The sequence below is a fragment of the Crocodylus porosus genome, unplaced genomic scaffold (genome assembly GCF_001723895.1).
Source record: "Crocodylus porosus isolate Cpor-Errol unplaced genomic scaffold, CroPor_comp1, whole genome shotgun sequence".
Lineage (NCBI taxonomy): Eukaryota > Metazoa > Chordata > Crocodylia > Crocodylidae > Crocodylus > Crocodylus porosus.
The window spans coordinates 91122458-91136455 of NW_017728943.1; the positions used below are offsets into that span (position 1 = coordinate 91122458).

At 39.7% G+C, this 13998-nt stretch overlaps 1 protein-coding gene across 10 annotated transcripts in view; it reads left to right on the forward strand.

The window, feature by feature from the left end:
• Window positions 1-13998, forward strand: part of CEP170 (centrosomal protein 170) — a 153148-nt gene that overhangs the window by 11332 nt on the left and 127818 nt on the right. For all 10 annotated transcript variants that reach the window (XM_019549783.1, XM_019549782.1, XM_019549784.1 and 7 more), the window contains exon 2: window positions 12987-13132. In XM_019549783.1, coding sequence (XP_019405328.1) covers window positions 13028-13132 — 105 coding nt within the window. In that variant the 5' untranslated portion in view covers window positions 12987-13027. The remainder of the gene's footprint in view (window positions 1-12986; window positions 13133-13998) is intronic.

Here is a 13998-nt window from a genome sequence, read left to right on the forward strand (position 1 = left end):
TAGCAGTTAGCTGGAAGAGTGAGCCAGGTAAAGTTGCACAGCGGGCTGGCAGAGCTTAAATAGCAGCAAGTGCAATGGTGGGGCTGTCATTGGGTGCTGCAGGAGCAGGCTACACTGAGCCAGGCACTACTCTCTTCCCTCCCCATAGCACCCACGGGAGCTCCTACCTGCCAGAACAGCTGTGTTGTGCTGCTCTTAGGTGGTGTGTGTGCACGCCAGGGGTGTGGGAAGTTCCTGGCTCTGTACACTTTGCTTTGGGCTCAAACCTTGTGTTTTGTAAATTTTAGAATCTGAATACCTTTGTTTTCCTTACAGTTGAAAATTTATTTTCTTTTTTTGGTGTGGGATTTTTTTTGGAGGGGGGGGTTGGTTTTGGTGCCGGGGGGCCAGGGTTGGTAATCAAGTAAATGGCCAACTAGTAGCAATTACATTTATTTTTTTACACTATTTTAAGATGGCAAAGTCCTGATTTCAGAAGTGTTTAACATCCTCAAATTCCTTTTAAAATATTCAGGGACTGTAAGTGCATATGACGCCTTTGAAAAATGTGATCAGAAGCACACCCATCTTGTTTCCACATACAGTTCATTTTACGTACTCCACAGAATTAACAAGGATACAGGAAGGGAAAGAGACAAAAACACAGGCATAGCAGTGACAGGATAATAATATAAGAAACAAGGTAGGTAGGCTACCCAATGGAATTTGCAATGCTGTGAATGTTTGCTATTTTTTCATCTCTTACAGCTTTTAATATCTCGAAGTAGTGAGTCTGTTACTGATTTTCTATAGGTGAACTTAATGATGGCATCTAATAATTATAATCTTTTAATCTTTTCAGAGGAGTAGGTTCAATTTAACATGTAGTCAGTTTTAACCAAGCTTAAAGCAGGCTTAGGTATTACACCTGCCCTGAGTCAATTTAAGATTTTGATTTTTTGTTTTGTTATATTCTCCTTTTTTTTTTTTCTTTTCTTTTTTTAAAGGTTTTTTTTTTTCAATTGCTCTGGAAAAAGCCCACAAAACTAATATGGTAACAGATTTTAAGGGCAATGGTAAAAAGTGACTGAAGAATGTTTATAAAACATACAAAATAAGCAAGATGAGAGAGAAATTATTTTTTCTATCTTTTTCTCAAATTTGATTACAGGCATCACATAATAAAATGACCGCCTTCTGTTGGAATACGCTGATATTGTCCCTTTAAGTTTAAATAATTACTTGTATAATAGTGCCTTCTTTCACAGCAATGGGAGAAAATTGCAAGGGGGTTGTAGTAGGGTCTGGCATCATTTAGTATTCTAATATGAAGTATCAATATTCTGATACAAAGTTCTACCTCCTTTCCGTTTACATACTTGTGCTCACACAGTGTCAAGAACAGCCTTTAGGAATTTCCATCTTCTCTTGATATACAGCAGAGAGCTTATTTCTAGTATCCAGACTTGGCATGCAACTCTATCTCTCAAAATAGGATCCAACAAGAAACAGTTTGCATATACATTTTATAACCTTGTTTCTTACCTCGCCTGACTCAAGGTGCACCCCTCATTAGACTGAAGGCACTCCTCAGAAATGCTAGCTCTTATCTTTTGCTTGTTTTTTGACTATGGTTAATTAACAGAGTGGTTTTTTTTCTCTTGCAACTTGGAAAGACCACACAGGTCAGAATGTTTCTGACACTCCGAATTCCTGAAATATATGGCTTTATCTTGTGAATCAAACATATGTGTTTGCACACCTAACAATGCTAATATTTTGTGTGGTTCTGTGCAGGCCCCTTGAAAGAATTTCACATCATCCTGGTTGACAATCACATGTTTAGAAAAATGTGTAGAGAGAAAAATAAAAAATAATTGAAGCAAAAAAAATACTAAGGTTTGTAGGGAGAGTACAATACCACTAAAGAATTGTATACCGTGTGAATGAATGAAAGAAAAACTTTCATTTAAATGATATCTTGGGAGAAAGAGAAATGAAGAGCTAAGAAATAGAGCCTCTGAGACCTAGAATAGGAAAAATTAACACTAACCTTGTAGATAGCAGAACTCCTAAATAAATACTCTAAAATACTTTTTAAACAGGAAGAATTGGGAAATGTAATCCAGTAAGTACCAAAAGAAAAATAAATAAGAGGGGAATATAGAACTAAATTGTGGTAAGAATATAGAGGTGGTGGTTTGAAACATGGCTCCCAGTCTATGTGGGAAGGGATCCCCTGCATTTGTGTCCCCTTAATCATGTTTTTCTAATCTCAGAACTCTGCTACTCATTCCAACCACTGTAGCTACCCTTAAGCATATCAGTGCTGATATTGTGGTTGAACAAGACAAGATCTGTTTCAGTCAAGCCGTATGTTTGACAGAGTAACAAATATCATAGTCAAAATGGGTAGTTAGTTTGCCTATTAATAGACTATTTATAGTTTCCTTATTTTCTCTTGAAGACCTGTACCTTTTAAAACTAACAAGCTCAGTTGGCGCTCACACTAGTCTTTCTGTTTCTAAAGAATTGTGCTAGAAAGATCATCCTGTTCTAGTAACCAACAGCATTGCAGGGATGACCTAGGTAGATAGGTATGTGTGGGAGACCTGAGTTACTTTACCTATCCGTGCTGCTCAGATAAGTTGCAGACCTAAGCAGGGTCTGCTTTACTGGATCCTTAACACAGTCAGACCAGCTTAGAGCTGTGTTCATGTGTACATTTTTCGAATTAGTATAGAGTCATTCCTGTTGTTATTACCTTTTAAAAGTAGCTATTACCTTTTAAAAGTAGCACTCTTACAGAATTCATTGAAAAATGTAATCCATTGTTTGGAAAAATCAGAGTTCCTAGGTTCTACTTCTTTGAATCCATCTCATAAAAGATTGTGGCACTATTAGTCAAGTAGAAAAGGGGCAGCCAGGGGCCACGCATTGCATCGCTCTCTAATCATACACCTGTGGGCTGCATTCCTTGGGGGCTGCATGCAGCACAGGTTCTCCAGGATGTGGGCAGCATGAGCTCCCCCTTTCCCACCCCATGCTGCCCTTCCTCAAAGTCCTCAACCACCACAGGAGCAATGAGGGGGTTTCAGGGTGAGGGGGGGGCAAGGAAGTGGTGGGCCACCAGCTGGACAAACTTGGTTTGAGGAAATAAAAAAGGAAGTACTATCTCTTCATTAAAATATTGTGTTCAGGAAGCTACTGTCAAGTCTGGGTTTTTTTTAAATGTTAAGGCTGGAAAGCCATGTGCACAAAATGGCTTTGCACCGGCAACTTAAATTCAGCCCCCTCTGTATGCAAGCATTATGAGTAATTCTTTAATTATGTGATCACGTGATATTTTTTCCAATGGTCGTTTCCTTTACTCGGTGTGGGTGGTGAACCTGTTCTGGGTATTAGCTGGTAGCTGGAGTTGTGTAGTAAAGGAGGCTATCTGTAAGGCAAGCCTCATTTGTTGCAGCATTTGGAAGGTATCCAATGAATAAGATAGAGAAGCATAGGAAGACAAAGGTGATCTTCTAGTTAGGATAAGTGAATGCTGTCCTTGAAAATTGAAGTCAGTTTCTGCCCCTGTCAAGAGTTCTCATATGATTTAAGGCATTTCACTTAAACCAAACTCTTTACATGGATCCGTTACTGTTCTTGAGATCAGGACCTGATTTGCAGAAATGCTGGGTGCTTAGAGCTGCAATTGAAATTATTAGGCTCTGTTCTTTGAACACATGTTCTATATATATCTAGATACTCTGGAAAAGTAGACTGTTGGCCTCTCATATTGGGAACTCAAAATTTTATTTTCATTTCCTTGTGCAGACCCCACTTTACAAATGGGTTAAATACCATCTCCATCTTCCTATTCGGTGTAAAGACAAATTTATTAATGTTTATGAAACAATTAGATGTTACAGTGCTGAATATGGTCAAAAATACATGGAGAAATTAATAATTCAGTATTCGGAGCATTAATAAAAAATAATAAGGGGCCACACATTGGTAAGGAAAAATAAAACGCTGAACTGTTACTCCCTGAATAAAATGTACTCTGTCCACTTAATGAGGCAGAAATCCTGTGGATAATATAACATGTAATCTTTATATTTAAAGGGTCAAGTTACACTAGCACAAGCACTGCCTTGTTTTGAGTGCCTTACTGTGTAGCCTTAGTATTCTTCTAGCATATTTTTGTGTATGTGTAAGTTTCTAGATTTTTTTTTTGAGGAACTGACAGATCTGGAATCTGGAGGAAAAAAAATCCGTTGTATGATCATAATGACAAGCATGTAACTCAGATGGGTTGAGACCATTATATCCATAGCATCCTATGCCATGTGAGCTGATGAGCAACAGATAGCAACACTAGATTGTCATTCTTTGTGCACTAGTCATTGTTGGAGTGATTGAGGGAAGGAGGGGCATGGAGGGGCACATGACAACAGACGCATCGTTCCAATGGGTTTCACAGGCATTTAGGAGAGCAGAGACATTTTGAGAGTCTGATTCAAATCCAAGTTATAAAGGAGGTACATGCTAGTTACACACATTTGTACCAGTCCTAACTCTGTTTTTCCCTTGCTCTGCTTCCTTGACATAACTCTGGATACCATCTCCATCCTTCTTCATTCCTTGCAAGGGTTTCCTCTTCTAGTCTAGTAACATCTCTGGTCAGGGTCATGTTTCCTTTAAGTTTGAGACAAGAAGTTCCCTCTTCAGTTTTGGTGATACGTAAGTATTGCTGTTGGGAGGACACAACTCCATGCGCGGCCCCTCCCCCCCCGCCCCAAACATGTTGCCAGTGCTCTTCAGCAGCAGAATAATTGAGAGTACCGCCTAAAGAGTCTCCCTTTTCTTTCTGGCACCACAGCAATCAAGTGCTGCAATTGTAGGGAAACCCTAGATGGAGCATACTTGATAAAGACTGATTCTTTAGAGAATTCAGCCATTTATTTACTAAGCATTCAAGTATTTATTTCAAGGTTTATCACATAGCTAAATTTGGACAGTTTTTCTGAGGGATCGCAGCAAAAGACACAGCCCAAACACTAGCGCTACCTGCCAAATTTCAGCCTTCTGTCTAAAAGTATGGGGTATTAGACATTTTCAAAGCAGTTATAAGAATTTTTCAGTGTAGATAAAACATCATATTTTCCCAAAATACCATTTTCAGAAATGACTGAAAGTTTAGTTGAAACTTGCCAAAATGCAGTAGCCTTAGGCAAACATGACATGAAAAAATGTGTCAGATTCTAAGCAATTGGAAACAGTATCTTTAAAAGATAGAAATGGTCAGTACACGATATTATCAGCTCTGCCAGTAATTGTATGTATTGGTGTAATGTTAACTGGTTAAACAATTAATTTTTTAATCACATTTCTTAGGGTTTATTTTGTAATAATTTTCTTTACAAAATGTTATTACTAATATTCAATTTAAGAAAGGCTATGAATTACAGTTCTCAATTCTGCAAACCTTTATTCATGTTTGTTAATTTTGAGCACATGAGTTGACCTGTTGGAAATCACTGAGCATGGTTATACACATACTTCTGACTTAGCATGTTTACCTGTTTTCTTGTTTTTGTTTATTCCCTATAGGGTAACTCTTTGTTGCTGGAAAAGCACTTGATTATTGCTAGCTACAGTCAACCATAAAAAATTTAGACCCATCATTGTGTAACTTTTAATAATTAAGGAATAATTTCACCCAAAACTTTTGATTACTGTGAAATCATCTTAGCATATCAAAATCACCCTGACAAAGCAGCTTTATGTGTATTTGAGCTGTTACCCCCAACTCTTGGCTTCAGAACACAGGGCTCCAATTTTTAGAGTTCAGTTACGTTACATGGATGATGTGGACAGTTTCTCAGCTGCCGCATCATCTGGTTGACACAACTGTGAGTACAATAAATTTAATGATGCTAACATGTTGCAGAATGTAATTTCCAAAATTCATAGTTCTTCAGCAATAAAACACTATTTCTTCCCCAGACCTAGAATGTGTTTAATAATTTCAACAAATTTCTGAGAAATTGAATATGACAATTTGACAGGCTTCTTTTACTGAACCCCAAATTTAAATTATTCTTCTAAAACTCAGCAAGTCTTCACCTTAGAACTATTGTGTTATTTTAAAGGAAATATTATAATGCTCCATTGTAGCAATTTGCTTGGCTGCTGTAGAAAATGCATAAGGAAGTACATGGCAAAAATTACCTAAGTAGAATTTCCTTTATTTGAACATGCAAATAAAAGTAAGACTCCCAGTGCAGTTTTTATTTGAAGATTGCCACATTTGTTGCAGTTACTGAGAATTGGAGTGAAAATAACTCTGTTCACTTCTGGATAATAAAATAACTTAGTTATTTTTAGCTCTCCACTTAAGCTGATTAACCGGAACTGACGAAAAAATGAAATTCAGAACTAAATTGCTGTTCTGTCCTGAATTCAAAGCACAACGGCTAGATGTTGGAACTCAGAATGGATATACAGTGGGTTCTCCATGTATTTGTGGATTTTGCTCAAGAATCAGATAATTTCTAATATCTAGAAACACTAGAGTGAGTTAAAAGTGAGGCTCTCACTTTTTACTCTATATGTTCTTTGTAAACCTTTTGAAGTCCTACTTTGCCCATTACAGGCGAGGCATTTGCCTGTTAGAGTGTAATAGTACAGGTATAGAACAGAACCAAAAGTGCTAAAACCTTTTATGAAACCTGTGTTAATTGTCTTTAAAAAGTGCCTCATAAAGAATATAGTTCTAAAGCAGAATTGTGTAGTATAAATCAGTTTCCTAAACTTAAATATGTATTGCTACTGCTTTCTAACTCTTTAGTTTTGATATGCAGAAATCATCTGTGTAGCAGTGTTGATCAAAGATGATAGCTTATTCTAAAGAATATTTTAAAATAAAATATGTATCTGGGTTGATTTGTCACAATGCAGCCAGTGCTGCTTGAAATTCAACAGCCATCTTTTTTCAGATAATTTGATCTGTTTGCTGTCAGACTTTATAATTTGCTTAATTTTTGTGACATGATTGCTGCTGACCTACTTTTCTGTATTGGGAAAATCAAAATAGGTTTTGTTCTTAGTAATGTTAAAATCTTAGTATATACAGTAATTTTGGTATTTGGATTGAAACTTCTTATAATTAAAACTATGGTTTGCCAGCTATCATTTGCCAATTTCTATTTGAATATCCATATTCACATTAAAGCAAGAGAACAAAAATATATTTTTATAGAGGTAAGCAGATGTAAACATCAACAGTTATAAGAAATGAGTTGAACAGGGGACTTAAGGATTATGAATACAGTATGGTTGCAGTCCTAAAATGAAAATGTACAATTTAAAAGCTGGAATGTAAACTCAGGTTGACATTCTCCCCTTCCCCCATGCATAATCTGTTTTGTACTATTACACAGAGAATTAAACAATAAGCTTTGAAGTGATCTCTTTATATTATTTGTGAAGTTGCTTTGTCTGAAGATGCTTGTTTCAGTGTGAAATTATCAGTGTTCATATTTCCTTATTCAGTAAGATACTACACATCCAAAGTATTCAGTAGGAGAACATTCATTAGAAATATTCGTATTTTAAAATATAAATGTATGAAAAGTACTTGTATACAGAAGATACATGTAGCACATTTATTCTATTGGTAAAAATACTTGTGTTGGAACGTCTTTAACACTTTTATTTAAATCTTCAGATATGCTTGTGAGCATATGTAGGGAGGGTGGGGAAGAGATTATTGATACATTTTATCCTGTTTCTGATTTATACAGATTAATTGACAGAAAAACTTTCAGTCTAGGTATAGTGTTCTGACTGGCTCTTTCATTTTTTAAGCATCTGCCAAGATGTGCTTGTAATAAGTTCTTTCTTAACTTAGTTCATTCTTATTTTCATTTGTCATCATCAGTGATAAACATTTCTGAGTTTAGATCAGCCCCGCTTCTCTCCTTGTTTGAAGTTGCTTCATTAATCAGTGTTGGCATTCTCTTCTGCAGTTACATATTAATCTTGGTGGTGGTTCTTTTTAGAAATTAGAATGCATTTTCATTATCATGCAGGTGATCTCTCAATCTGATATTAATAAGGGTCCACTCAACATACAATTTTGCAGAATCCATGAAATCCATGATTGTCAGTGAAATCAACTTAAATAAATTCTGGCTCCCCTGTCAGCACTGCAGGGTTTCCAGTTCCTGCTGGGACGCTACATGTCTTCCCTTCCTTCCTGGACTGTGCCTGGTCCCAAGCTAAAGGATAACAGTTAAGCTAGAGCCAGGTATCACTTAGTTGATCAGCTAAATGATTAATTGTTTAATTGTTCACATCGCTAGTCCCTAGACAAACTTCTATCTGCTGATGAGGTTGAGCTTGCTGTTGATTTCACATACAGGCAGTCCTCGATTTACAACATTTCAAGTTACAGCATTTTGCACTTACAACATTTATAAATTGACACCCTGTTTCAACTTTCTGACTTCAGTTTTGACTTTATAACACTTGATCTGATAGAACGCCAGCGAACTAGTTTGCTGCATTGCCCATCTCCCTGGAGAACATCTGTCCAGACTTCCTTGGACACTTTCTTTAAGAAAGCAGCCAAGACTCCTGAGAAGACTCCAGCCAAGAGCCCTTCAAAAAGTCCAGCAAAGTCACCTCAAAGAATTCCTTCCAAATTGGTATGATTGCTATTTACAATATAAATACATTAATGTAGCTATTTTACTCATCTATAATTGATCGAGTACAAAATTCTGGGGTATTTTTGGTGAAAATAGGGCATCCGGCCTTGGTTCAGGAACCAATCTCCCATTTATAACATTGTTTCTTATGAGAAAATTGGTTCCAAGTTACAACATTTCGACTTAAGTTCAGGTTTTCAGGAATGAATTGTGTCGCAAGTCTGAGCACTGCCTGTACTTTTATGAAATTAAATACAAATCAAAACAAGTTTCTTTTGAATGGGAGTCCAGTTAAAGGAACATAGTCATCACACTGGCCTATTGTCTGGTTGATTCCCTCTCTTAAGAATAGACTTTGAATGCTTAATGCTTTATTTTTTTCTCCAAGACTTCACCATTGAATTTCGTTTTATAAGAGCTGCTGATTATAGCCATGTCCATTTATGAAGGGCATATGATCTTTGGTGCAATCCCACCAAGCATCAGCTACCAAACCATTAAGTCAGGCTGTACAAGGAAACAAACTTCTACCCTACCCCAAGGATGGGGCTCTTCCAGGAGTACAGGGAAACCTAGAACTGTCAATGACAAGCTCACTTGCCTTTACACAAATGCCAGGAGTGTGGGCAACAAACAGGAGGAGTTGGCCCTACTCCTAAAGAGTAATGATTACAATCTCATAGGGATAATGGAGACATGGTGGGACTCTACCTATGACTGGACCACAGGTATAGATGGCTGTACTTTGTACAGGAAAGTTCGTGTTGCAAGAAGGGGTGGGGGTGTAGCTCTCTGTGTGAAAGAACAATACACTTCCCTACAGGCGGAGATTGGCAACCAAGGGGGGCAACTTGAGGCCCTCTGGGTAAGAATACAGGGCAAACATGGTGAAGGGGATATAATGGTAAGAGTCTACTACAGGCCTCCTAATCAAGAGCAAGAACTTGACCATGAGTTTTCCAGGGAACTGGCTGAGGCTGCACGCTCTCAGTCCATGGTTTTTATGTGCGACTAACTTCCTGGACATCTGGACATCTCATGGGAAGAGCACTGAGCCAAATCTGATTGGTCACAGTGCTTCCTCACATGCACTGACAAGCTTTATTTGTCTCAAGAAGTCCATGGACTGACAAGGGGAAAGGCGCTGCTGGACCTAGTACTGGCCAAAGGGGATGATCTAGTCAGCAACCTGAGAATCAAGGTGAAGCTGGGAGACAGTGACCATGATTTATTAACTTACTCTATTCACTGCAAAGCTGGCAAGTCAGTCAGCAATATGGAAATCCTTGACTTTAGAAAGGCCAACTTCCACAAGCTCAGGAGGGTAGTTGTTCAGGCCCCGAGAAACCACAATCTGGCAGGGAGGAATGTCCATGATGAATGGTCACTCCTCAAGGATATAATCCTTGAAGCACAAGGGAAGTCCATTCCAACCCACAGAAAAAGTAGCAAAAGGGCTAGATGACCCCCTTGGCTTAATAGGGAACTCAAGGACCCCTTGCACCTTAAAAGAAGAAGAAACTTATAAAGGATGGAAGATGGGGAACATCACGAAGGAGGAGTACTCAGCACTAGGCCACACCTGTAGAGAGCAAACTAGGACGGCCAAAGCTGAAACGGAACTCAAACTCGTTAGGCAAATTAAGGACAACAAAAAGTCTTTCAGCTATGTGGAAAGTTGGAAAAAGGTAACATTGGACCCTTATCAAACCAGGTAGGGCAGCTGCTAACTGACACAGGAAAAAGCCAATTTTCTTAATGACTATTTCATGTCAATCTTCCATCAGCGCAGTGGGATCACTTTGCCTGACAAAAGGCAGGATCACGAGGGGAAGGGTGAATCTGTACCCACCATTACCACTGATCTTGTAAGGGAACATCTTAAGAGGCTGGACATCCACAAATCGGCCGACTCAGATGGAATGCACCCAAGGGTGCTAAAGGAACTAGCTGACATTATAGCACAGGCTATGACGATGATATTTGAGAACTCATGGCACTCAGGCGAGGTGCCTGACTATTGGAAGAGGGCCAGTGTGATGTTTATCATCAAGAAAGGGAGAAGGGAAGATCCAGGGAACTACAGGCCAATTAACTCAATCCCTGGAAAGATCCTGGAAAAATCATTAAGGAAACCATTGCCAACCAACAGAAGGTAATATTTTGAGAGAGAGCCAATACCGCTTCATGGCGGACAGATCTTATCTGCCCAACCTGATCTCCTTCTATGACCAGGTGACACATCACATGAAGAAAGGAGAAGAGGTAGATATCATATTCTTGGACTTCAAGAAAGCCTTTGACATCCCATTATGTCCTCATGGAAAAATTGGGGAATTGTGGCCTAGACAATTTCATGGTCTGATGGCTGGTGACCTGGCTCCATGGATGGACCCAGAAAGTGATAGTTCATGGAACCAAATCAGCTTGGCTCCCTGTAACCAGTGATATCACCCAGGGCTCCGTTCTCGGACCTGTACTCTTCAAGGTGTTTATAAATGATCTGGACTCGGGTGTTACAAACGGGCTGACAAAGTTTGTTGATGACCCCTAACTATGGGGAAGTGCAGCCACCCCACAGGATAGGCTGGAGATCCTGGCCAACCTCAACAGGCTTACAAGGTAGGCAGATCAAAACCTGATGGCATTCAACACTGAGAAATACAAGGTGCTCCACCTTGGGAGAGAGAACCCACACCACACTTACAGGCTTGGCAGTGCTACGCTAGTTAGCACTGTGTTTGAAAATTACTTGGTCATGATTGATCACAAGATGAACATGAGCCACCAATGTGATGCTGCAGCTGGCAAAGCAAGCAAAACTCTGGCCTGTATCTTCTGATGCATCTCAAACAAGACCCAGGAAGTCATTCTCCCACTTTGTTCAGCCTTGGTGAGACCACAGCTGGAATACTGTGTCCAGTTTTGGGCTCCACAATTCAGAAAGAATGTGGAGGAGTTCAAGAATGTCCACAGAGAGCCACATGAATGATTGGAGAACAAGAGACTAGGCCTTATGAGGAGAGGCTGAGGGATATGGCACTCTTCAGCCTGGAGAACTATAGGCTCAGGGGTGACTTGGTAAGCCTATAAGTATATAAGGGGTGTGCGCCGGGAACTAGGAGGACATCTATTCACTGGAGCACCCCATGGGAAGACTAGAACCAACTGTCATAAACTCTTAGAAAACCATTTTAGGCTTGACATAAGGAAAAACTTCTTTACCAGCCGAGTACTCAGGGCCTGAAATAAACTCTCACCAGAGATGGAGCAAAAACACTTGAATGCCTATCTTGCTGGGATCATTTGACCCTTGCTGACTGTCTGCCCTTTGGGCAGGGGGTGATCCCTTCTCACCCTAACGTCTACAAAATCTATGCTGTAGCCCAGGGGTTAGCAACATTTTTGGGCAGAGTGCCAAAAACAGTCGCAACTTTGACTTGTAGGATGTTCGTTTGATGAAGTCAGAATAGATTTGTGTGTGCGCTAAATGAATTAGAGGTACATAGTATGTATTTTTTACATGCAGTGAAACTTAAGGTCCCAAATCTCGTATCTTTTGACAAATTAAGTTATATTTAAAATGTTGGTAGAGGAATCATTGGCAACTATGTTTCAAGGCTTTCAACTTCTTACATATTGTACACGTTTTGCTGCTTTTTGCGTATCTTGGTTTTTAAAATGCCTTTATCTACTTTTAGATATTGTTTCTTTTCTTCATGTATGTTATATCTAAATATAAAAAACACTCCATGGAAAAATATAATCACAAAAAGCCCAGTATTTAGATTTCCTGTAGTTCCTTTCAGTTTTTACTTAACTTTTTGAGGAATAATTCTGGTCTTGTTTTATGCTGAGGTGGATTTTATCTTGGGACAGACACACAAGCTACTTTTGTTTCATCTCTGTGGACAGATAAATGTATACAGTGTTACATACTGTTGATGGTGGTGATGTGTTATAAAAGCATTACTTTGCTTGGTAATAAGCATTTAAGTGTTAAAAGCTTTCTGACAACTTTGTGTGCGACTGGCAGTCCTTTAATTTAAATAGCTACAGATTTATTTTGAACAGGCATACATCTGCAATATTGAAGGTGCCTAGTTGCATGAAGAAAAGCCTCAGATTTTATGTAAATTTAATTGCTTGTCACTTCCTGTAATATCTGGATGCAGTCCATTGGGAGATATACATGATGTTAGAATTTGGTTTTTCAGACTCTTTTGTATACATTTATCACAGCGCTTGTTGAGTAGGAGCTGAAGCTAAAAATAACTAAATATATTTCTCTCTCTCTTGCTTCAGGATGACGTAGCTTTGCCAAGGACTTAGCAGCTAAGCAGAAAATGAGCTTAACATCCTGGTTTTTGGTGAGCAGCGGAGGCACTCGCCACAGGCTGCCACGAGAGATGATTTTTGTTGGAAGAGATGACTGTGAGCTGATGTTGCAGGTAATTGCATCAGCCTTCCATCTGCAACTGTTCAAAGTTTGGATTTAAAACACTATTTATAGTCCTTCTGAGAATTCTGTTTGCCAGATGTTAAGTTTTTAATTCTCTCCATTTTCAGCTTTTGCCAACAATTTTAATCTAAACTAATCTTTCATATTCCTTATATAGGAAAAGTGAATTTCATTCTATTGCTGTTCAATAGATAATCATTGCTTAAAATTCAAGAGAAAGGTAGCTAGTGGTATACTTCTGAAGTAAAAGAGAAGGCAGGGCAGGGTGGCACCTTAGAGCAGTGCTTCCCAAATTTTTCTTCAGCATAACCCCATTTCTTCAACATAACCTCATTTCCTCAGCTTCGTCCCTCACTCCCAACCCACAGACCCCATCCTTCAGGTGCCCCTCCTGACTTGAAGGCCCCATCCCCCCAGCAGCCTCCTCTCTGGCCTGCCACCAGTGAGAAGCAGCAGCAGCTATGTCTGGAGTGGAGCACAGAGCCTGGCTCTTTCCCTCCCCCCCTCCCCCCGGTGCTCTCCTGTGCAGGTGGCATGGCCAGAGTGGAGGCTGTGGGGGTTGGGGCAAGGATGTGGGCTGCCTGCTGTGGGCTCCAGGCTCCTTGCTCTGCGGCCCAGCAAGTAAGATCCGACATGGGAGGGAGTGCCATGGCATCATGGCCACCAAGCTGAGGCATACCCTGCCTGCCCAGCAACAGCGGGGGCACAGCTCTGCACCATTGCTGCACTTCACCTTGGCAGCCATGGCAGTGCAGTGATCCCTCCTGTGCTGGGTCCTTCCCACTGGGCTGCAGAGATGATTCCTGTGGAGCTGGTCTGGCTCAGCTGCTGTCCTGCACCCCACTGTGGGTGCAG